This window comes from Sus scrofa, chromosome Y (genome assembly GCF_054392235.1).
Source record: "Sus scrofa isolate SSC_HxYL_T2T_F1_AM1 chromosome Y, Sscrofa_HxYL_maternal_Yorkshire_Landrace_v2.0, whole genome shotgun sequence".
In the NCBI taxonomy this organism is placed as follows: Eukaryota; Metazoa; Chordata; class Mammalia; order Artiodactyla; family Suidae; genus Sus; species Sus scrofa.
In genome coordinates, this window is record NC_139402.1 from 10,205,964 (window position 1) to 10,229,447 (window position 23,484).

Sequence of the window (23,484 nt, forward strand, 5' to 3'; positions counted from 1 at the left end):
ACAAGTGAGCCAAGAACACCAAACTGCAAAAGGATAGACTCTTTATCTCTTTGAAAATGATGTTGGAGAAAACGGATAAACCTATTCAAAATTATAGAATTAGACTCCTACTTTACACATTAACTCAGGAGGTCCCGTCGTGGCTCAGTGGTTAACGAATCCGACGAGGAACCATGAGGTGGCGGGTTCGATCCCTGGCCTCGCTCAGTGGGTTAAGGATCCGCTGTTGCCATGAGCTGTGGTGTAGGTCACAGATGCGGCTCGGATCTGGCATTGCTGTGGCTCTGGCGTAGGCTGGCATCTACAGCTCCCATTAGCCCACTATCCTGGGAACCTCCATAGGCTGCAGATGCAGCCCTATAAAGACAAAAGACAAAAGACAAAAAAAAAAAAAAAAAAAAAAAAGAGGCATGAGGAGTCCAAATTACCAAGAAGCAAACCTAACTTTCAGTTTAATGTAATCATTGGTGTGTCTACTGGGAAAAGCATTTCTCCCCTTGAAACCAATACCTCACCAGAAGACCAACCCACAAATACTCCATAAAAATTCTGTGAAAATCCCAGAACATGTAGCTAAGACAGAAGGACATCCCTGGTCCTCAAACACAAACGGGATACTTTAAAAGGGTGAGAGGAACAGCTATACTCTAACTACATTGCCCTTCTCCCAAGTCAGCACAGCAAAACATCAAGAGGAATATACCAATCCTACGGTTTTTCCAGTGAGTAAACGATAGCACCAGAGGGACATCCAGCTCCCCCAGCATTGCAACTCACATTCAGAGCAGTGCATTTAAGTCACACCTACCTTATGGAAGGTATAGAGGGAAGAATATGCAGTGCTTGATCACTGAGGATCAAAATGTGAGTGAGAAAACTGTAGCCCTCACATCATGATAGACGAAATTCCCCTGTCAGGTGTGCCCAACAGAGAGTCCAGACAGTGATTCTGCAACTCTGCAGAGCGACATCTGAACAGTGAGCTCAGTGCACAGTTCTGCCTGATCCAAGACCATAAACAAATAGCCTAGCCAGTTTTGAAGCCTTTCTTACCATCCTGTCAAAGCAGGTGAACACACAGAAGAACCTGCTCCCTCCTCTGGACCCAACCAATCACAAATACAAGCACAGAATCTGGGAAGCTGCACAGCCCATCCAACTAAAACTTTAATACACTAAGTAAAAGTAAAAAGTTTACACTGCATTAAAGTTCTTAATAGCTAAAACAAAGCAAAAGATAGCTAAGACTCACTATAAACAAAAAGGAAAAACCAATAGTAATTTAAAAGATTACAATAAAGCAGTCAAAGTGTACCACAGGAAAAACTCATCAAATTGCAAAAGGTCTACACCAAGACAGAAAAAAAGGAATAAAGAAACTACAGAACATCAGGAAACATTAAAATTGCTGGAGTTCCCGCCATGGCGCAGTGGTTAATGAATCCGACTAGGAACCATGAGGTTGAGGGTTCGGTCCCTGCCCTTGCTCAGAGGGTTAAGGATCCGGGTTGCCGTGAACTGTGGTGTAGGTCACAGACTCGGCTCGGATCCCGCAAGTTGCTGTGGCTCTGGCGTAGGCTCCAATTCGACCCCTAGCCTGGGAACCTCCATATGCCGCGGGAGCGGCCCAAGAAATAGCAAAAAAAGAGACACACCAAAAAAAAAAAAAAAAAAAAAATTAAAATTGCTTTAAGAGTCCCACCTATCAATAAATACTTTAAATGGAAATGACTATGTGCTTCAACCAAACACTGAATGATTAAAAAATTAAGCAACAACAACAACAAAACATGAGTCAATGTTTCTCAAGGGACAGAAAGAAGTATTTCTATGGCAACCAAAAGAAAGCAGGAATGGCTATTTTTATACCACACAAAACAGATTTTAAACTAAAAGATGAAGCAACTAATATATAAAGCAAATCCTAACAGACTTAGTATTAAAAATAAACATCAATACAATCAAAGTTAGGAACTTTAATAGCCTAGTATCCTCAGCAGTTAGATCACCCGGACAGAGACTCCACAAAGAAACAGTGCACAACAGCATAGGCTAAATGGAAATAAAAGAACCATTCCTTTCAACAAGAGCAGAATATAGATTTCTCTTAATCACCTATGGAACATTTTCTAGGATAAATCACATGTTGGGGAATAAAACAATTCTTCAACACATTTAAGATTATTAAAGTCCTATCAAGTATCTTTCCAGACCACAATGATATAACGTCAGTAACACGAAGAAAACAAGTATTTCACAAATGCGTGGAATTTAAATATCACACTCTAAAACAACCAATGAACCAAAGAAGAAATTAAAAAGGGAGTTCCCGTCGTGGCGCAGTGGTTAACAAATCCGACGAGGAACCATGAGGTTGCGGGCTCGATCCCTGCCCTTGCTCAGTGGGTTAACGATCCGGTGTTGCCGTGAGCTGTGGTGTAGTTTGCAGACGGGGTTCGGATCCCGCGTTGCTGTGGCTCTGGCACAGGCTGGTGGCTACAGCTCCGAATGGATCCCTAGCCTGGGAACCTCCATATGCCGAGGGAGCGGCCCAAGAAATGGCAAAAAGACCAAAAAAAAAAAAAAAAAAAAAAAAAAAAAAAAAAATTAAAAAGAAACACTTAAAAGGGTCTCCAGATGGACAAAAATAAACACACATCACAAAAGGAGCTTAAATGACACAGCAAAAGTAGTGCTAAGGTGGAAGTTTATAGCTGATAAAGTCTTAAAACAACAACAACAACGAGAAATATCAAATAATCTACCTCACACCTCAAGGAAACAGTAAAAGATCAACAAACTGTGAAAAAGGTAGCAGAAGAAAAGAAAGATTAGAGCACAAATAAACATCTTTCAAAAATCAGTCAGGAAAAATTAAAACCAATTAAATAGACCAATAACAAGGAGATTCAATCAGTAAAAAAACATTTGCCTACACAGAAACCTCAGGGCCCGAGAGCTTATTAGTGAAATTAACCAAACATTTAAAAAAGAATGATACCACTCCTTTTCAAACTCTTCAAAAAAACTGAAGAGAACACTTCCAATGTCATTTTATGAATAACCCTGACGACAAAGTCAGAGGATCCTACAAATAAAAGGACACCAGACACAAACTCCCTGGTTGAACACAGAATATTCTCAGAAAACCATTTACAAACGACTGCAATGACACATTAAAATGATTATATGTCATGACTAAATGGCTTCTGATCTTGGAATGCAAAGCTGTGTCAACATACGCAAACCAATAAGTGTGATACTTGGCATTTCCATTGTGATGGTGCAGCAGAAACAAATCTGACTAGTATTCATGAGGATGTGGGTTCAATCCCTGGCCTCGGGCTCAGTGGGTTGAGGAACCAGTGTTGCCATGAGTAGTGGTGTAAGTCGACGATGCAACTCAGACCTAGCGTTGTGGCTGAGGTGTAGGCCGGCAGCTACAGCTCCAATTCGACCCCTAGCCTGGGAACTTTCACATGCTGCAGCTGCAGCCCTAAAAAGCCACAAAAAAAAAAAAAAAAAGTGATACTCTACATTCACGGAAGGAAAGAACAAAAATCCTATGACTGCCTAATTAGATGCAGAAATATCATGACATAATTCAACACCCACTCAGGATGAAAACTTGACAATTAAATATGGAGGGAACACACCTCAATGTAATAAAGACATATATGCAAGACCCAATACTTAACAATGAAATGTTCAAAGCATCTTTTTTAAGATCAGGAACAGCATATATTCGACAAAGTACTGAAGATCCTAGCCAGATCATTCAAGTGAAAAGAAAGGGGTGTAGGGAGGGAAAAGCAAATCAGAAAGGAAGAGATAAAATAGTCTATGTTTGCAAATTACAATATCTTACCAACAGAAAAGACTGAAGACTTCACCAAAAAGAATCAACAAATTTACTAAATTATATAAACTATAAATAAAATGAACTACAAATTACAGATGTTTTAATACCTCAATTACACAGCAAAGAAAACAATCTCTCATAATAGTACTAAAAACTACAGAAAAATTTAACCAATGAAAGCTCTATACTCTGAAAGTATACAAATTAGATCAAAGCAAATGAAAAAGACACAAATTAATGAAAATACACCCATTTTCATATAAAGAATTTATATTGTTAAAGTGTCACACATCCATAAACTTTAATTGATTCCTTTTAATCCCCATAAAGATTTAGTTGGGGGGGGTAGGTTTTTTGTCTTTTGGGGGGGGGGGCGGGTGTTGGTCACACCTACAGACTATGGAAGATCCTGAGCCAGGGATCAAATCCAAGGTACAGATGAGACCTACACCACAGCTGTGGCAAAGCCAGATACTTAATCCAGTGCCACGCTGGGGAATCTAATCTGCTGCAGAGACCCAAGCTGCTGCAGTAAGATCCTGAATCCACTATGCCCCATCAGGAACTCCTCAAGTGACATTTTTATATCAACAAAACAATCCTAAAACTCTTATGAAATCACAAAAGACCCTGAATAACCAAAGCAATCCAAAGAAAAGACAAAACTGGACATATGACTATTAATTTCAATCTATATTACAACATTACAGTGATCGATAAAACAGATACACCGACCCAATGAAACAGAAGAAAAAGTTCAGAAATAAACCCAAGTATTTGTGGTCAGGTAATATTTAAAAAGGAAGCCATGGAGAAAATACATCAGTTTAAAATAAATGAGCCTAAGAAAAATAGAATTTACATGCAAAACAAGGAAACTAGACCAATACCCTGTATCATTCACCAAAAAACAAAGAAACAAAAAAAGACAAAAATGAAGCCCTGAAACCATAAACTCCTACATGAAAACACAGCAGGAAAGCTCCCCAAGGTGTCAATCAACAGATGAATGGACAAAGAAGATAAGGTACACAGAGACAATGCAATACTACTCAGGCAGAAAAATAATGGAATAATGCCATCTGCAGCAATGCAGATGAACCTAGAGAGTCTCATAAGTGAAATGAGTCAAAGACAAATATCATATGATATCTCTGATATGTGGAATCTATTAAACTAAGGCACAAATGAACCTGTCTATAGAACAGAAAGAGACTCACAGACAGGGTGAAAAGACTTGCCTTGCTGTTGCCAAGGAAGAGGGGGGAGGGAGTGGGACGGATGGGGAGTTTGAGAGTAGTACATGCAAACTATTATATATAAATAGAGACAAACAATGTCTAACCGTATGGCACAGGGAATTTTTTTTTGGGGGGGGTCTTTTTCTAGGGCCGCATCTGCGGCATATGGAGGTTCCCAAGGTAGGGGTCTAACAGGAGCTGAAGCCGCTGGCCTACCAGCCACAGCAAGGACAGATCCGAGCCACGTCTGCAAGCAACACCACAGCTCAAGGCAATGCTGGATCCTTAACCCACTGAGCGAGGCCAGGGATCAAACCCGAAACCTCATGGTTCCTAGTCAGATTCATTAACCACTGAGCCACGACAGGAACTCCAGCACAGGGAATTACATTCAATATTCTGGGATAGACCATGATGGAAACGAGTGTTAGAAAGAATGGATAGGGAGTTCCCATCGTTGGCTCAGCAGCAACAAACCCAACCACTACGCATGAGGACTAGGATTTGATCCCGGGCTGCGCTCTGTGGGTTAAGGATCTGGTGTTGCTGTGAGCCTCGGTGTAAGTCACAGACACAGCTCAGATCCTCAGTTGCTGTGGCTGTGGTGTAGAACGGCAGCTACAGCTCCAGTTCAACCCTTAGCCTGGGAAAAACCACATGCTGAGGGTATTTTTGTCTAAAAAGACAAAAAATTTTTTAAAAAAGAACATATGTTATGATACAAAATATATCTGAATAAAAAATAATTAGAATAACCAAAAGTATGTTCTTTGAAGAAAATTAACTGAAATATTAAACATAACACACACACAAATGTGAAATTAAACAATATACATTCCTGAATAAAACATTAAGTGAAACTAGGAATCAGATTTTCAAGAGGCACCGAAAAGAACCCAAACACATCATCTTTTCCTGATGAAGAAAAAAAAAAAAAAAAAGACTGAATGAAAGAGGAAATATACTTCTTCAACTTGATGAAAGATAGCTATGAAAAAAAACACACAACATCACACTACAGTAAAATATGAATGTTTTCCTTCCTTAAATTGTCCTAAGACAACAATGTCTGCTCTTAACATTTTATTTACTACACGGTGTAATCAGACAATTTTGATAGGAAAGGAGAAGGAAGAATGTAGAGAAAACAAAAGGTACCCAGATTGGAAAAGTGGTAGTAAAACGATTTGGAGTCGATATATTATATTAGGAAATCCAAAATAACCCACAAAAACTTAGAACTGACTAATGGATTCAACAAGGTTGAGTAACACCGATCTACACATAAAAGTAAGAGCTAAAACAATAGAGTCTGTAAAAGAAAAAAATGGGGATAAACCTTTTTTTTAGGCCTTGCCTGTGGCAAGCCGAAGTCCCAGGCCAGAGATCAAACCAACACCACAGGAGTGACTGAAGCAACAGCTCTGACAACACCGGATCCTTAACCTGCTAAGTCACACAGGGTGACAGATCTTTATGACTTGGACTGGTACTGGATATACGGTACCAAAAAAGTACCAGCAACAAAAGAAAAAAGTAAACACATGGGAATTTGTCACTTTTACTTTTGGGCTTCAAAGAATTCTGCTCAACATGAAAAGAGAACACAGAAAATGGGAGAAAATATCAGTAAGTCAGCTAGGTATATAAACATAAACAACAGTGCAACTCAGTAATAAAGACAACACAATTTTAGATGGGCAAAGAATCTGAAGAAATACTTCTCAAAAAAATATTATGCAAATGTCCAACAACAAACAGATGTTCAAACATTGATAGTCATCAGGTCAATAACTATGAAAACTAAAGTGAGAAGCCATTTTGCAGTCATCAGAATGGTGAAACTGGAGTTCCCATAGTGGTGTAGAGAACGAATCCAACCAGTATCCATGAGGATGCCAGTTCAATCCCTGAGCTCACTCAGTGGGTTGGGGATCCAGCATTGCCATGAGCAGTAGGGTAGGTCACAGATGTGGCTTGGATCTGCTGTTGCTGTGGCTATGGTGTAGGCCAGTACCTGTAGCTCTGATGCTCTGATGCAACCCCTAGCCTAGCAACTTCCATGTGCTTTGGGTGCAGTCTTTGGAAAAAAAAAAAAAAAAAAAAAGAATGGTGAAATTTTGAAAACCCAGAACAGCAATTCCTTGTTAGGACATTCCTTAACACTGGGTTAAGCATCCACTGCTGTCGCTGCCATGGCTCAGGTGGCTGCTGTGGCCCAGGTTTGATCCCTGGCCTAGGAACTTCCGCACATCGCCAGCATAGCCAAAAATGAAAACACAGAACAAGTGTTGGCAAGATTATGGAGAAAACAGGGTCTTCATACGCTGAGTGTCAGGATATAATACGGTGCAATCACTTTAGAGTAAGTCTGACAGAGCATATAAAAAGTTAACAGCCTAGCAAATCAACTCTGAGGTGTATCTCCAAAAGAAAGAAAAACGTGTCTTCAAACAAGAGCGTGGACACAAATGTTCACTATAGCCAAAGAGGAGAGCCAGAAAAAGTTCCTCAATACATAATGGAGTAAAGAAAACGAATATCCACAAAGTGTAATTTAGGGCCATAAAAAGGAATGAAGCACTACATAATACTGGTACGGTAGAGGTAAACATTGAAAACTTTAAGTGAAAGAAGTTAGTCCAGACTAGGCAAATATTTGGAAATACAAAGTAAATAAATGAACACTAGCTGAGGAGAGAGAACAGATGGTCTCACTTTTGTATGATAAAAATATTTTAAATATTCTAAAATTTGACTAGGGTAAAAGATACACAACTTTATAAATAGACGAAAAATAATCAAATTGTACCCTTCAAATGAGTGCTTTCTATGGTAGATGAATCACATTTCTATAATGCTGTTATCAAAAAAATCTAATTATATGTGAATATTTTTGGATTACTAAACTTCATATTAATTGTTTCCTTCCACTTCAAATACTGCTCAAAAGTCAGCAACAACTTTTGCTTTAACATTAGGGATCAACACATGGGTTTTCAAAGTCTGAACTAATCTAAAATTTACCCTGCAAGTAGCACCACACTCTCTATAACTAATCCTCACAGCAGTTGTATCTAAAACTAATATTACGGTTTGTATCCACTAACAAGAAAAATTTCTTTTGTGGCATAGAATAATGGCATACATATGATAAAAAGCAACCTGTTTAACTACCTATAGCATACTTGAAAGTATGTGCTTTTAAGGATTAATCTGGTAGTTTTACCTTTATTGCTTAAATTAATTAATCCTAAAACAACATTCTTACATACAATTTTCTAAAATGAACAGCTTTAATTCTCCCTAGAGCTCCAACCATAGAAAAAACCATACAAAGATGGAAGGCTCCTTAGCCTTCAGAGCCTGTTAAAGTATAACATTTACTATCGCTTTGAAATTAGTTAGAAAAATACGATTTAAGAACAACATTTCTCATAAAATAGGTAGTACAAAATAACACTTTTCCCACTTACACGTTCCCTACTTAACAGCAGTATTTTGTGGGGTTCCCATCGTGGCTCAGTGGTTTGTGAACCTGACTAGTATCCATGAAGAGGCAGGTTCGATCCCTGGCCTTGCTCGGTGGGTTGAGGATCCAGTGTTGCTGTGAGCTGTGGTGCAGGCTGCAGATGCGGCTTGGTTCCTACGTTGCTATGGCTGTGGCGCAGGCCAGCAGCTAGAGCTCCAATGCAACCCCTAGCATGGGAACTTCCATATGTCATGGGTGCGGCCATAAAAAGCCAACAACAAAAACAATTTGGTATTTTGTATAGTTTGCCCCAAAATAAGAAAACAAAATTGGTATTCAAATGTTGTACTAACCTGCCAGTAGTCAGACTGTAAACTGTAGTATCTCTGATAAGCAGATAATGCTGAAAAAAGGAAAAGAGTTATTAGCCAAATTTTGTCCTATTTAAAAATCCACAACAAAGATATTAATATTTTAATACAATAAAATATTGCCTCTCAGCAAACAATTTAAAGTTTGTGCCTTCCAAGTTAATCACCCATGGAAATAATAAAAGCTATAATGGAAAAATAAAAGATCTACAGGAGATTAGGTATACACCCTATCACCGAATCTCATCATTGCACTTTTTGCAAATTATACAAATGTAAAATTTTGGCAATTAAAGTAATCCACTTAATCTCCCCTCATCAACCAAGCCTCATGGAAATTTCCCAAGGCTGTTTATACATTCCATAATTAATTTTCTAATGTTTTCCTCAATATATAACATTTCCCAGAAAGAGAAAACCACGGCTCTAAAAAACTTTGTTTCTAGTACTTCCCTTTGTACGGTTAACATTACATTGGGCTACTAGCTTCAATGTAATTCCAAGATGGTTATTCCCATGCTCCTAATACCTCTAAAGACATAAAAGATCTGGAATCACATAAAGAAGTTCCTGTCAGCCTAAAAAGGCACATGTAAGATAAAAAGGTAAAAGGGAAATCTCATAAACACATTAGAATTAGTGGGGACTTTCTTTAAAATCAAGAAGAACAAGGAGTTCCTGTCGTGGCTCAGTGGTTAACGAGTCTGACTAGGAACCATGAGGTTGCGGGTTCATTCCCTGGCCTTGCTCAGTGGGTTAAGGATCCGGCGTTGCCATGAGCTGTGGTGTAGGTTACAGATGTGCGGCTCAGATCCCGCGTTGCTGTGGCTGTGGCATAGGCCAGCAGCTACAGCTCCGATTGGACCTCTAGCCTTGGGAACCTCCATACGCCGCGGGAGCGGCCCCAGAAAAGGCAAAAAGACAAAAAGAAAAAGAAAAATCAAGAACAGGAAACGCCATCGTGATTCCAATAGAATAAGAACTTATTCACTAAAGCTCCCCAGGAAGAATATATAAAATAAATACACTTAGGACTAAACATTGGCTTAAAGTCAAATAATAATATTACAGCATCCCAAAGGAAGAGCAGATTTTATACATATGTATTATAATACTGAGGATTTTCATATCGTGAACAATCCAGACTTTTTACAACAGAGCCATAAATATTTTTTATTTTCCATAATTATTATCTAATATCCTTTTTGTGAAATTAACCACACATAATTAAGAGAAAATAAGACTTAATGAGGGAAACATGCTTTTTCAGATATTATTCTAAAAGTTCTGATAATCAGAATTTCAAAGTAACCACATTTGTGCTTAAAAGACACTAGTGTATATGAGAATCATCTCATACAATACACTTCATTTCAAGTCTGATAACCGACTAAATGATTAAAGCACTTTCTGCTTAAATATGTTTTTAGGACAAAAATTCAAAGGAGCAACGCTAATACCAAAAAAATTACAGATTACCAGAGCAGATATTCACTAAGTAAAACCAACCTGCAAAGACACGTCAGGGTAGGAAAACTCAGTGCAGGCATGCCTGGGATTTAAAACATCCAGGGCACCCAGGCATCAGAGGGGCCCCCTGATGCTCTGAGATCTCCAGGGACCCAATCACATTTCTACTATGGATATCTGGAGAAAATCTCTACAAGCTTCTGGCAAAAGAATGGGAAAAAAGGAATCATTTTGGAATTTCACTTTGGAGTATTCTAGTCTTGCCATATGGAAAATTAATTAACACAAGAACATGACACATTAGAAGAGTAAGAGAAAGACCCAACTACAGCCCACTCCAGTCATCCTGGAAAAATGGGAAAACACCCACTGAAAAACTCTGATGTAATTCACCTTCCCAAAGGCACAGGCTTACTAAAAAGGCTGAGACCTAGTCACAAGACTGTAAAACACCTCCCTGAGTCTACACCTTACGACCCCACTACTAAAGCCTATTTCAGCAATTCTGCTTAACTGGTACATCATGTCCATAATACCAAAAAAAAAAATTAAAAAAAAAAAAAAAAAAAAAAGATTACAAGGCATGGCGGAAGAAAAAAAGAAAACCCAAAACTGAAGGGACAGAGAAAGCATCAAAACCAGATGTGGCGGTGATGCTGGAATTATCAGATCAGGGGATTTAAAATAACTACAATTAATAGGCTAGGGATATCTAATATACATAAAGTAGACAGCATGCAAGATTCAAAAAACAATGTAAACAGAGAAATGGAAGGCTGGATAATTTCAAGTAAAACTTCTAAGGATGGAAAACACTGAAACGAAAATTACAAGATTACTAGATCACTATTTACAGCAAAGGAAACAATATCTGAGATAAACAGTTTATCAATACAATCCTCAAAAACCAGAAAGCAGGGAGGATTGCGGGGTGGGGGGGAAGAGCAGAATATCCAGAGTTGTGGGACAACTAGGAAAGATGTAACAAATGTGTTACTCCACTACCAGAAGATAAAGAGGAGGTTCAGAGGAATTATTTAGAACATTAATGGCTGAGAATTTGTCCCAAATTATTGTGAGACAATAAACCATAGATCAAGGAAGCTTAGAGAGTACCAGGCGGGACAAACACACAAAGCAGAAAAACACACTTAGCCATATCATTTTCAAGCTGCAGAAAACAGAAATGTTAATAATTAAGAAATCCAGACAGAAGCCAGGGTAGAGGTGAAGGAGGGAACACCTTACCTAAAAAAGAACATGCAACTATTACTTAGTTTCTTCTCAGAAATCATACAGAGAGAAAAAGCATATTTAAAATGCTGGGGGGAGACGAGATCCACCAATTTAGAATTTTGTATTATACAAAACTATCATTCAAAAGAGAAAGCGAGGAGTTCCCATCATGTCTCAGCGCTAAGGAATCCGACTAGCATCCATGAGGATGAGGGTTCAATCCCTGGCCTCACTCAGAGGGTAAAAGATCCGGCGTTGCTGTGAGCTGTGGAATAGGTCACAGGTGCAGCTTGGATCCCGCTTTGCTGTGGCTGTAGCATAGGCCGACTACAGCTCTGAAATTGAGAGAAAGTATTGAAAGAAGAGCTGCATGCCCTGCCCCTGAGAAAGTTTAAAAAGTCCTTTAGAGAGAAAAACACACCACATCAGAATCTTCAAACTATATGCACTAAGAAAGCACATCAAAAAAGAAATAAAGGAATATAAAATATAAACGTTTCTTTTTTTATTAATTTATCTAAAAGGTAACAGTTAATATCACATTGGTTTGTTAGCTGTAATGCAAACTATTACATTTAGAATGGATAAGCAAGGAGTTCCTGCTATATGGCACAGGGAATTAGATCCAATCTCGTGGTAGAATGAGATAGAAGATAATAACGAGAAAAAACACCCCCCCCCACACACACACATATGGGTCACTTCACTATATAGAAGAAATTGACAGAATATTGTAAATCAAGTATAATAAAAAAATTTTTAAAGATAACACTTAAAAATAATAACAAACATATTCAATTATACAGTTTTAGACCCTGCTGTATAGCACTGGGAACTATGTCTAGTCACTTATGATAGAGCATGATAATGTGAGAAAAAATAATGTATACATGTATGTGTAACTGCACAGTAGAAAAAAAAGGATTGGGAAAATAACAATTGATTACAATAAAAAAATAATATTCACTCCTAAGTGAATATTATTCTTTAAGCATTCCTAAAAAAAAATAAAAAATAAAAAATATCTGACATGTACATAAATATACACATTAAGCTTATACATGTTTATACATACGTGAAATGACCAGCACCAAAAACACAGAGAAAGAAGTACCTAGAATTATTTTACTACTACACAGTACTCGGACTACAACACAAAGTTATTTGAAAATAAACAGGAGTTGCCGTCGTGGTGCAGCGGAAACAAATCCGACTAAGAACCATGAGGCTGCAGGTTCGATCTCTGGCCTCCCTCAGGGGTTTAGGGATCCAGAGTTGCCCTGAGCTGTGGTATGTCGCAGATGCAGCTAGGATCTGGCATTGCTGTGGCTGTGGCGTAGGCCAGTAGCAACAGCTCTACCCCTGGCCTGGAAACTTCCACGTGCCGCGCGTGCAGCCCTAAAGGGACAAAAGGAGAAAAAAGAAAGAAAGAAAAAAAAAAGAAAAGAAAGCAAATGAAGAAAGGTTATCTGTAAATTTATAGTGTACAGGTTAGGACAGCCACTTAAAAGCATAAAAACAAAAAGTGTAACTAACAATGTGCTGAAGAAAGGAGAAAATACAGGATCATTTAAAATCAGAGAAGACATAAAAGAGTTGGAACGCAAAGATACAAAGAACGAGTTCAACAGATAGAAAATAGATACAAAGAACCGAGTTCAACAAATAGAAAATAGATACAAACACGGCACATATTAATCCAAACACGGCACATATTAATCCAGATAGACCAGCAAGATTAAAAGTAAATGGATGGGGAAAATTTTACCACATTAACACTAACCAAAAGAAAGCAGGAGCTGGATATTACATTCAGACAAAATAGACTTCAAAGCTAAGAAAGTTATACAGGATGAAAAAGGACATTATAAACTGATAAAGAGGTTAATTCTCCAAGATGATTCAACAATCCTTAGCAGATATGCACTAATAATACAGTATCAAACTACAGGAAGCAAAAACTAATATATTTGCAAAGAAAAAATACATGAATCCATGATCATAGCTGGATAGGTCAATGCTCCTCTATCAGAAAGGCACAGCAAGAAGAAAATCAGTAAAGACACAGCTGACTTCAACACCACCAACAATCAACTGGATTTAACAGACTTTCTAGTGACTACTCCTTCTAACTAAAGTAGAATACACACTCTTTCTTCTCAAGCTCACATGGAACTTTCAGCAAAACAGGCCACATTCTGGGCCATAGAATATACCATAACAAATTTAAAAGAATAGAAATCACAAAATTTCTGCTCTCGGACCAGAATATACATATACATTATATATGTATATCATATTTATATACATATTTTTTGTCTTTTTAGGGGCGCACCTGCGGCATATGGAAGTTCCCAGGCAAGGGGTCAAATCAGAGATGCAGCTGTCAGTCTGTATATACCACAGCCACAGCAATACAGGATCCGAGCCACATCTGCGAACTACACTGCAGGTCATGGCCACACCAGATCCTTGACCCACTGAGTGAGGCCAGGGATCAAACCCAGGTCCTCAAGGACAGGAGTCTGGTTTGTTACTGCTGAGCCACGACAAGAACGGCCCAGAATATAATTTAAATAGAAATCATAACACAAAGATAGCTGGGAAACCCAAATATGTGGAGATTAAACTTTTGCATTCCATAGCCGAAAAACAAGTAAAAAAAAAAAAAAAAAAAAAAAGACTATATATGAAAAAACTCACAGTTAACATTATACTCAGTGGTGAAACACTCCAAAGCTTTCCCACATTAGAAACAAAACAGACTGCACTTTTCAGCATCAATGGACGTTCTAGCCAAAGCAGACAGACAATTAAAAGTCATCCAAATTTGCGATAAAGTAAAACTATCTTTATATGTAAAGTCTTAGCTAAACTATAAATGTAGTGAATTCACTGAGCAATAAAAATTTAAAAATAGGGGGAAAAAAAAACCCCAACGGTGCAGCTATAGAAAATCTGCCAGCATATACAAAAGAGCTGCCGATGCTAATATGTAAATTCTGCAAAATTTTAGGTTACATTCAATGCAGAAAAATCAGTTGTTCCTATTACCTGCAATAAAGGGGGAAATTTTTTAAAAGCAATTCTATATACAGTAGAAGCTAACAGAACACTCAGGAGTGAAAAAGTGACATAACCGTACTCTACAAATTATTAATGAAAGAAAATGTTGAAAACCTGAATAAAAAGCTAATACAGGAGTTCCCATCATGGCTCAGCAGAAGCAAATCTATTATCCACGAGGATGGGTTAAGGATCCAGTGTTTCAATGAGCTGTGTGGTGTAGGTCACAGACCTGGCTACGATCTGGCACTGCTGTGGCTGTGGCTGGTGTAGGCCAGCAGCTATAGCTCTGATTTGGCCCCTAGCCTGGAAACCTCCATATGCCTTGGGTGCAGTCCTAAATAGCAAAAAAAAGAAAAAAAAAAAAAAACTAAAAATTAATAAAAAGTAGAAGTCCCCATCGTGGCCACTGTTCAGGAATCCGACTAGGAGCCATGAGGTTGCGGGTTTGATCCCTGGCCTTGCTCAGTGGCTTAAGGATCTCGCATTGCCAGGAGCTGTGGTGTGGGTCACAGACATGGCTCAGATCTGACGTGTGTGGCTGTGGCGTAGGCCGGTGGCTATAGCTCCGATTCGACCCCTAGCCTGGGAACCTCCATATGCCTCAGGAGCGGCCCTAGAAAAGGCAAAAAAAAGAAAAAAAGAAAAAAGAAAAAAAGACAGAAAAATAAATAAATAAAAAGTAAATTTAAAAAAGCTAAGACATTGTGTTATGGGTATGAAGATTTAATATTTTAAGAAATCAATAACTGGATTTTTTCCCTTAATTTCTCATTCTGATCTTTCATTGTAGTATATGGAAATCCAGTTGATTTCTGTGTATTAATACTGCATCTTGCAACTTTACCAAATTCATTGGTGCGCTCTAACAGCTTTCTGGTAGCATCTTAAGGATTTTCATGCAGAGTATCATGTCATCTGCAAACAGTGACAGTTTTACTTATGACTTATTCTTTTTTATCCTTTTTCTTTTGAGGGCTGCACTTGGGGCCTATGCAAGTTCCCAGGCTATGGGTCAAATCAGAGCTGCAGCCAACAGCCTACACCACAGCCACAGCAACGCCAGCTCCTTAAGCCCACTGAGTGAGGCCAGGGATTGAACCCGCACCCTCATGGATCCTAGTCCGGGTTCATTATTGTTGAAACTCCCACCTATGGCTTTTTAATCTGGATGCCTTTTATTTACTTATTTATTTTTCTTCTCTGATTGCCAGATGAGAGAAATGAAAGATGACAAGGACAGAATGAAGTACCATGCTCTTGAATGAATCAATATTTTCAAAATGACTGTACTATCCAAGGTAATCTACAGACTCAGTGCAATCCCTATCAAATTACCAATGGCATTTTTCACAGAACTAGAACTAAATATTTTACAATTTGTTTAGAAACACAAAAGACCCAGAATAGCCAAAGCAATCTTGAGAAAGAAAAATGGAGCTGGAGGAATCAGGCTCTCCAACTTCAGACTATACTACAAAGCCAGAGTCATCAAAACAGTGTGGTACTGGCACATAATCAGAAATAAAGGGCGGTGGATAGAAAGGATAGAAAGCCCAGAATCACACTCATGCACCTACGGTCAACTAATCTATTTCAAAGGAGGCAAGAATATACAATGGAGAAAAGACAGCCCCTTCAACAAGAGGTGCTGGGAAACCTGGACACCTACATGTAAAATAATTAAATAGAACACCCTCTAACCCCATACACAAAAATAAACTCGAAATGCATCAAAGACCTAAATATAAGATGGGATGCTATAAAACTCTTAGAAGAAAACATAGCCTGTCCACTCTCTGACATAAACCACAGCACTGTCTTCTCAGATCCACCTCCTAGTGTCCCGGTACACAAACTTTGGAACATCCAGACAACAAAACATTACTCAGTAATACAAAGTAACTACTGATACACCAATAACATGAAGGAATCTGAAGTGTGTTGCGCTAAATTAACAAAGCTCAAACGCAAAAAGCTGTCAAGACTGTACTCTTTGTAGTTAATATTTAATGAATAAATTCACACGATTCAAAACAAGTAGAGGAAATGTCAGGGTGAGCAGAACCAGTGAAGGCTAACCCACAATAGTGGTCCGGCATGGGGAATCTTTTTATGACTAAGAGCCAAAGATTCTATTCCTAAAAGAAGCCAAGAGATTCTATTCAGGACTGCACCTGAAGCATATGGAAGTTCCCAGGCTAGGGGTGGAATCAAGAACTAAAGCTGCTGGCCTAAAAACCACAGCCAGAGGAATGCTGCATCTGAGCTGTGTCTGTGACCTACACCCCAGCTTATGGCAATACCACATCCCCACCGAGCCGAGGCCAGGGACTGAACCCAAGTCCTCATGGATGCTAGTCAGGTTCATTAGCCACTGAGCTACAACAGGAACTCCTCTCTTCCTTTCACACAGAGGCACCAGGCAGGTGATCTGAGGAAGATCTTGCTGCCCACCACTTAGTGCAGCACTAGCAAGGACCAGAGTAAGCCTGAAAAGCAGTCCTCAGAAAAACTCACTTAGGCTAAGCCCAAATTACTGAACCCATACTTAGTTTTAACTCTCCCAAAAATGAAATCTTAAACCAGTTAATCAAGAATCACCTGATCAGAGTTGCTGCTGTGGCACACCGGGTCTGGTGGTGTCTTGGGAGTGCTGTGGCCTGGGCTTGACCCTGGCCTAGTCCAGTGGGATGGGGACCCGGCATTGCCACAGCTGCGGCTTAGGCTGCTACTGCTGCTCAGATCTGATCCCTGGCCCGAGAACTCTCCATGTTCCAAGGGGCAGCCAAAAAGGGGAAGAAAAAAAAAAAAAAAAAAAAGGGAATCACCTGTTTCACATTAGTTACGTATTCTGCCTGATTACCATTCTCTACATAGAAAGTAACCTTGAAATATCTGATCCACTTTTTGTCTATCACAATTTCCTTGTCCCTGACTCTTTCTGCCTATAAAATTTCTTCATGCCTTGTATGGGCTCCTTCCTCTCTCCCTCCCATTCTCCCTCCATCTTCCTTTCCTTCCCTTCCCTTTCCTTTCTGGCTGCACTCACAACACGTGAAAGTTCCCAGGCCAGGAACTGAATCCACGCCATAGCTGCAATCTACACCACAACTGTGGCAATGCCAAACCCTTAACCCACTGTGCCAGGCTAGGGATCAAACCCCGGCCTCAGCAGCAACCTGAGATGCCTCAAAGACAATCCAGAACCTTAACCCACTGCACCACAGCAGAATGCCTTCAGAGGTCCTCTCCGTCTCCAGACGGGATACTGCACAATTCATGATTACATGAATAGAGACAAGAAGATTTAAAACTTACTTCAATTTTAACATGACAAATACAGAAAATCTCTCCAAAACAGATGTTATAACAGTGTCACAAAGAAATTTATAGAAACATGCAATCACAGAAGACTCAGTAAATCTGAGCACAGAGCTACAGATTTATCCAACATGAACAACAAACAGAAGAACTGAAAAGAAAAAAACTACCAAGGTTCAAATATTTGTGGGACAATAATATAAATGCACCAAAACAGTCCCAGGAGAGGAAAGAATGGAACTGAAAGATTATTCAATAAATTCAATGAAATAATAAGATCCTTTACATTTCTTCAGTCTCCCTAATCGAAATTCAACACTATCATCACTTGGACCACTCCTTTCACAGCTCATCGGTCTCTACTCAACTTGTGCATCACTGCCTACAAAGGCTGACAAAGTAAAGGTGAGATACAACTCAACTCTCCCCCAAAATACTCACTCCTGCTAAAATCATCTTTAATTTTTCACAAAAATCATTTTTAATTTTTCACTGCTTCTAAAATCATTCACCTTCAGGTTGCCAGCTTTGAAAATCCTATTAACTTTCTAAAATCCAGTGTGAAATGTCACCCTCTACAGCCTTTCTTGGTATAAAAATACTTGGTGCTATATATTCCTCTAGATGTGCCAAGTACTGGATTTGCACCTCTTTTAAGACTCTTTATTACGTTAGTTTTTAAGGAAATGTTTTGTGCAAATGCTTTATCACTGCTACCAGCATAAGGTACTTAAGATACAACAGGGCTTAATATTAATAGCAAGTGTTTAATTTTTGTAATTGATAAATATAGTAATGGATAAACAGACCGTGCTACCTCCACACAAAGAAATATTACTTGGGGAGTTCCCATCGTGGCACAGTGGTTAACGAATCCGACTAGGAACCATGAGGTTGCGGGTTCGGTCCCTGCCCTTGCTCAGTGGGTTGACGATCCGGCGTTGCCGTGAGCTGTGGGTAGGTCGCAGACGCGGCTCGGACCCTGCGTTGCTGTGGCTCTGGTGTAGGCCGGTGGCCACAGCTCCGATTAGACCCCTAGCCTGGGAACCTCCATATGCCGCAGGAGCGGCCCAAGAAATAGCAAAAAGACAAAAAAAAAAAAAAAAAAAAGAAATATTACTTGGCCATCAAATCAAATCAGGAATAAGAGAATTTAAACTCCGTGTGTCCATCTGGACCTGCTTTCTCTTGCTGTACAGAGGAAGTGCAGAGTGCATCTACCTTATACATTTAACCAGAACTCCTCAAAAGTAGGAATGCCTAACCAATTGAAATTTTTTTTTTTTTTTTTTTTTTTTTTTTGGCTTTCTTCTAACACTAGCACTATAACTTATCAAAAGAGCAGCACTTGTGGACTTCCCCCTGTGTGCAGTGGGTTAAGAATCTGACATCGGTGGCTCGGGTCTCTGCGGGGGTGGGTTCGATCCCCAGCCCGGTGTGGTAGGTTAAAGGATCCAGCATTACTGCAGCTTGAAGCTTGAAGCTGCAGCTTGGATTCAATCCCTGGCCTGGAACTTCCATATGCCATGGATGCAGCCACTGAAGAAAAAAAAAAGAAGAACCTTTCCCAACCCTGAAGGGGGTCATGGTGACTTGCTGCTTGCTTTTCCATGCTTACCTGGACTGTGTGTCCGTGATGAACTTTACGTACAACCTAAGTACGTCATTTTGATATACAATTCTTTGTCTCAAAAATGCACATGACTAGACCTTTGACTTCTGTCTGGGGGAAGAGACCTCAGAGATTTGAGATTCTCTCTCCTTGCTTATAATTCCCAGTTTGTCTCGATGAAACACCCTGTTTGTCATCATTTTAACTTGATTGTTAACTGAATTTTTGCTGCATTAATGAAATAAGCCTGTCTGAAAAAAGGTGCGTTACTGTATGATTACACTTACATGACATTGCAGAAGAGGCAAAACCATTTCTGATGTCAAACAAATCACAGTATTCACCAAAAAGTCAAAAGAAGAGAAGAGGGCTGAACATTGAAACACACAGATTTTTTTGAGCTGAGAAATTATTTTCTTCAATAGTTTAACAGAAGATTAATTAATTTGTCAAGACCCACAAAGCTTTACAACACAAGTAATAAAACCTAACATATGCTAGCCTTGTTAACAAATCACTCAGGTCATGGCTTCTGAGAATGGAATGCAGAACATGACAAGTGAATCTTGTACAACAAATACATAAAATAAAACTCACTGAAAAGAACAGAGAGAAAAAGAACCACCTGGACTTTGAAATAAGTGGAGTCTATAAAACTAAGGCCAAAGAATACTGTATTCTGACAGTTATTCTCCACAGGATTGTGGCTTAGTAATTGAGACAGCTCTATTATGCGTATGACGTGTACAGAAACTAAATAAACAAGTAAATGGATAGCAGATGGGAGGAGCTAGGTTTCTTACTGATGAAGTGGGAGGTTACAGATAAGCAGTGAAGAATATAAGAATGAACCATGAGTTAATAAATTAGAGTTAGAGAGTATAGACTCATGTTTAATGAGAAATGGTTACATATAGAAGTAACAGCAAACATGTATATATACATGTGTTAATAAATATTTATAGGTACCGACCTGTGAATGAACTGGTATTGACATTCACCTTACACTCTTTTGTCAGCAGACAGCCTAGGAGCAAGGGTATCCCAGTAGCAACAAACTTGAATATTAATATAATTAGCAATCATTGTAAAAGTGATACACCAGAGAGGACACTTAGCCGTTTTTCAATCAGGACTTTGTTCTTCGTGTGTTTTGTTTAGGTTTTCAAATTGTAATTGTCAGGCTCTGTATTACAAAGCACCCAGAATAATGGTGTTTAGGGCCTATGACTGAAAAACAAATCTGACTTGTAACTAACCACGGAACCAGGTGAACCTCTTCTTGCTCCGAAAACAAAGAAACGAACGACAAACAAACAAACAAAACCCCACCACCTTGTCTGGACTTCTTTTTGGACTCAGGCAGCTCTAGTTCCTCGGACTGCAAACTCCAGAAGGAGTTTCTCTTCTCTCTTGTTACAAAAGCCTGCTGCTTGTTTTTGCTCTGCTGAAACCACCCCCTCCCTGCCTTTTTTTTTTTTTTTTTTTTAACTTTGTGACACACCTTAAAATGTTGTTTTTATGAACCGAAGAGGTAATTCTTTAACTTTCAGAACTCTTGATTCTGACTGTGGTGGCATGAAGTGACGCTTCTGTAATCCTACCAGTATGTCTGTACGGATATCCTTGAAATACTAAAGTTTGGCCCTTAAAAAGAAAAAAGCACTCCTATTTTGATTGATGATATAATTCTCCAGCAAAAGGAACTGCAGCTCCTTGGAAAAGTGACTAATTCTATGACTGAGGCAAGAACTGCCCAAGAATTATATCATGTAGTGCCAAAAAGCAACTTCTCAAAAAGCCCCATAATGATGGCAATATGGCAAAGAAGACACCGAAGTCAAGTTAAACAGGTCCTAGTTGCCAAACCTGGAAAAATTTCAGCAAGAAAACTTATAAAATAACACAGGATTATAATCCAAAGTATAATATACCATGCATCCACACTGACATTAAACAAATGACACGTAAATGAGGGATAATAAACCAATCTCCAGTGCACAAGAATTCCAGATAATTTAAGTAGATATTCCGCCCTTACAAAGAGTAGAACATAACACCCTGCTCCTTAAGTATGAGGTGCACACAGTGACGTCCTTCCAAAGCACTTAACATGGAAAATGGCAAAAAAAAAAAAAAAAAAAAGCAACTTTAGTGATGAAACTTGTCAAACTCTAGCCAGTGATCAAGATTAACACCGATAGTGATAAATGAGGTTGAGAATATGTATCTCTGATATGTGCTGAAAATGCACTGTCCTTCTATGGTCTTGCTCAAAAACCTATATGCTATATTCCAATTATGGGGTGGGGCGGGGGTGGGGGGTGGAAGCTGACAGACATTCTGCAAAACACCTGACCAGTATACTCCTCAAACCTATCGATTTCATCAAAAGTAAAAGGCTCAACAGCTGTCACAGAGAGAAGCCTAAGAACAGATCATGTAAATAATTATCTTGGATGGGATTCTGGAACAGAAAAAGGACATGGGGGAAATCTAAGGACCTCTGAGTAGAAATTTTTGTTAATAACAACACACCAATTCAACTTCACAAGTACAGTGACTAACATACCACCCTAAGATATTAATGAGGGACACAGGCCTGCAGCTGCAGCTCCGATTCAGCCCCTAGCCTGGGAACTTCTATATGCCGCAGGGCAGCCATAATAAGAAAAAAAGAGATAATACAGGCTGTGAGGTAAATAGGAACTCTGAAAAACTGGTTAAATAAAATATTAGTGTACATTTTGCCATACATATGAAAACGAAAAGCATTTATAACAGTACATTGAAACCGTGGACCAAGAAAAAAGCAATAGGAAGGTATTATGGTCGTCCTCCATTTTTCAATCTCTAAATTTGATTTTCATAGCTCATTGTTTACAATGAGCTTGTTTATCTAACCGGTTCTACAATCTAGGATATCACCTTAAGTTTGCTTTTATCTTTCCACCCATTTACATGGGTTCTCAAGAATTACTGCCTACTTAACTGGTCCCGGCATCTTATTTTAAGAAAAATGTTAAAATACTTTATGTATTCTAAACAGACTACTTAAACTAATGGTTATTATCAGTCGCCATCATTATCCAAAACACTGCCCTTATAGCTAATGTTCACATCAGTACTGACTCGCTGAAAAATTTCCTAATCCCGCTATATTCATATTTTTCTAAAATCTTAAACAGAGGATGGGGGAGAAACGGGATATCAGACTCCCTTATAAGCATAATGCTTATTCTGTGATGATTACTGCAACTGTCAGATTCTTCCCTTGGTAAAACAAAATTAATACTCTCTGTATTTTGTGATTCTTGGGTCTTTTCTGGCTCAAGTTGCCCTTGGCCCATCCCCCTAAAAAATTTTTTTAACGTTATTTTAGATAAGATCACTGCTTTTTGTTTTTTAAAATACTTCTTGCTTGGCTTTTAAATAGATTCATCTATTTATACGTCTGTTACAAGTTTAAAATACCCAATTTCATTAGAAGTATCCCCCAGTACTTAGAATTCACTTCCTCACAAAAGTAAAATTACATATTAAAGTCATTTATTAAACATTAGTGTATGCTTGTTTAAAATCTGTCAAATTAAACAAACATTCATGTTTCTTAAAGTACTAACACTGCAAGAAACAGCAATGTACTTATGAAGAGTAAGTCTGAACTAAATTCAAAAGAAAACAAGTTAAATTTAACTATTATAAGAACCATTTACGTTTCTATATTCTCTCTCCATATCTTTTTATCTTTGAAATAATGGAAATAGGGATGAAAAAGAGTTACGTGGTAATTTGAGACAGTACTACACATTATCACTTGTCTTAAATTC

The 23,484-nt window shown here is 38.7% G+C and overlaps 1 protein-coding gene across 1 annotated transcript in view; it reads right to left on the minus strand.

The window, feature by feature from the left end:
* The window catches only part of LOC110255320 (lysine-specific demethylase 6A), a 177,118-nt gene that overhangs the window by 102,835 nt on the left and 50,799 nt on the right, over positions 1-23,484 (minus strand). Inside the window, 1 exon segment of the mRNA XM_085009005.1 lies at positions 8,929-8,978. Coding sequence (XP_084865131.1) covers positions 8,929-8,978 — 50 coding nt within the window.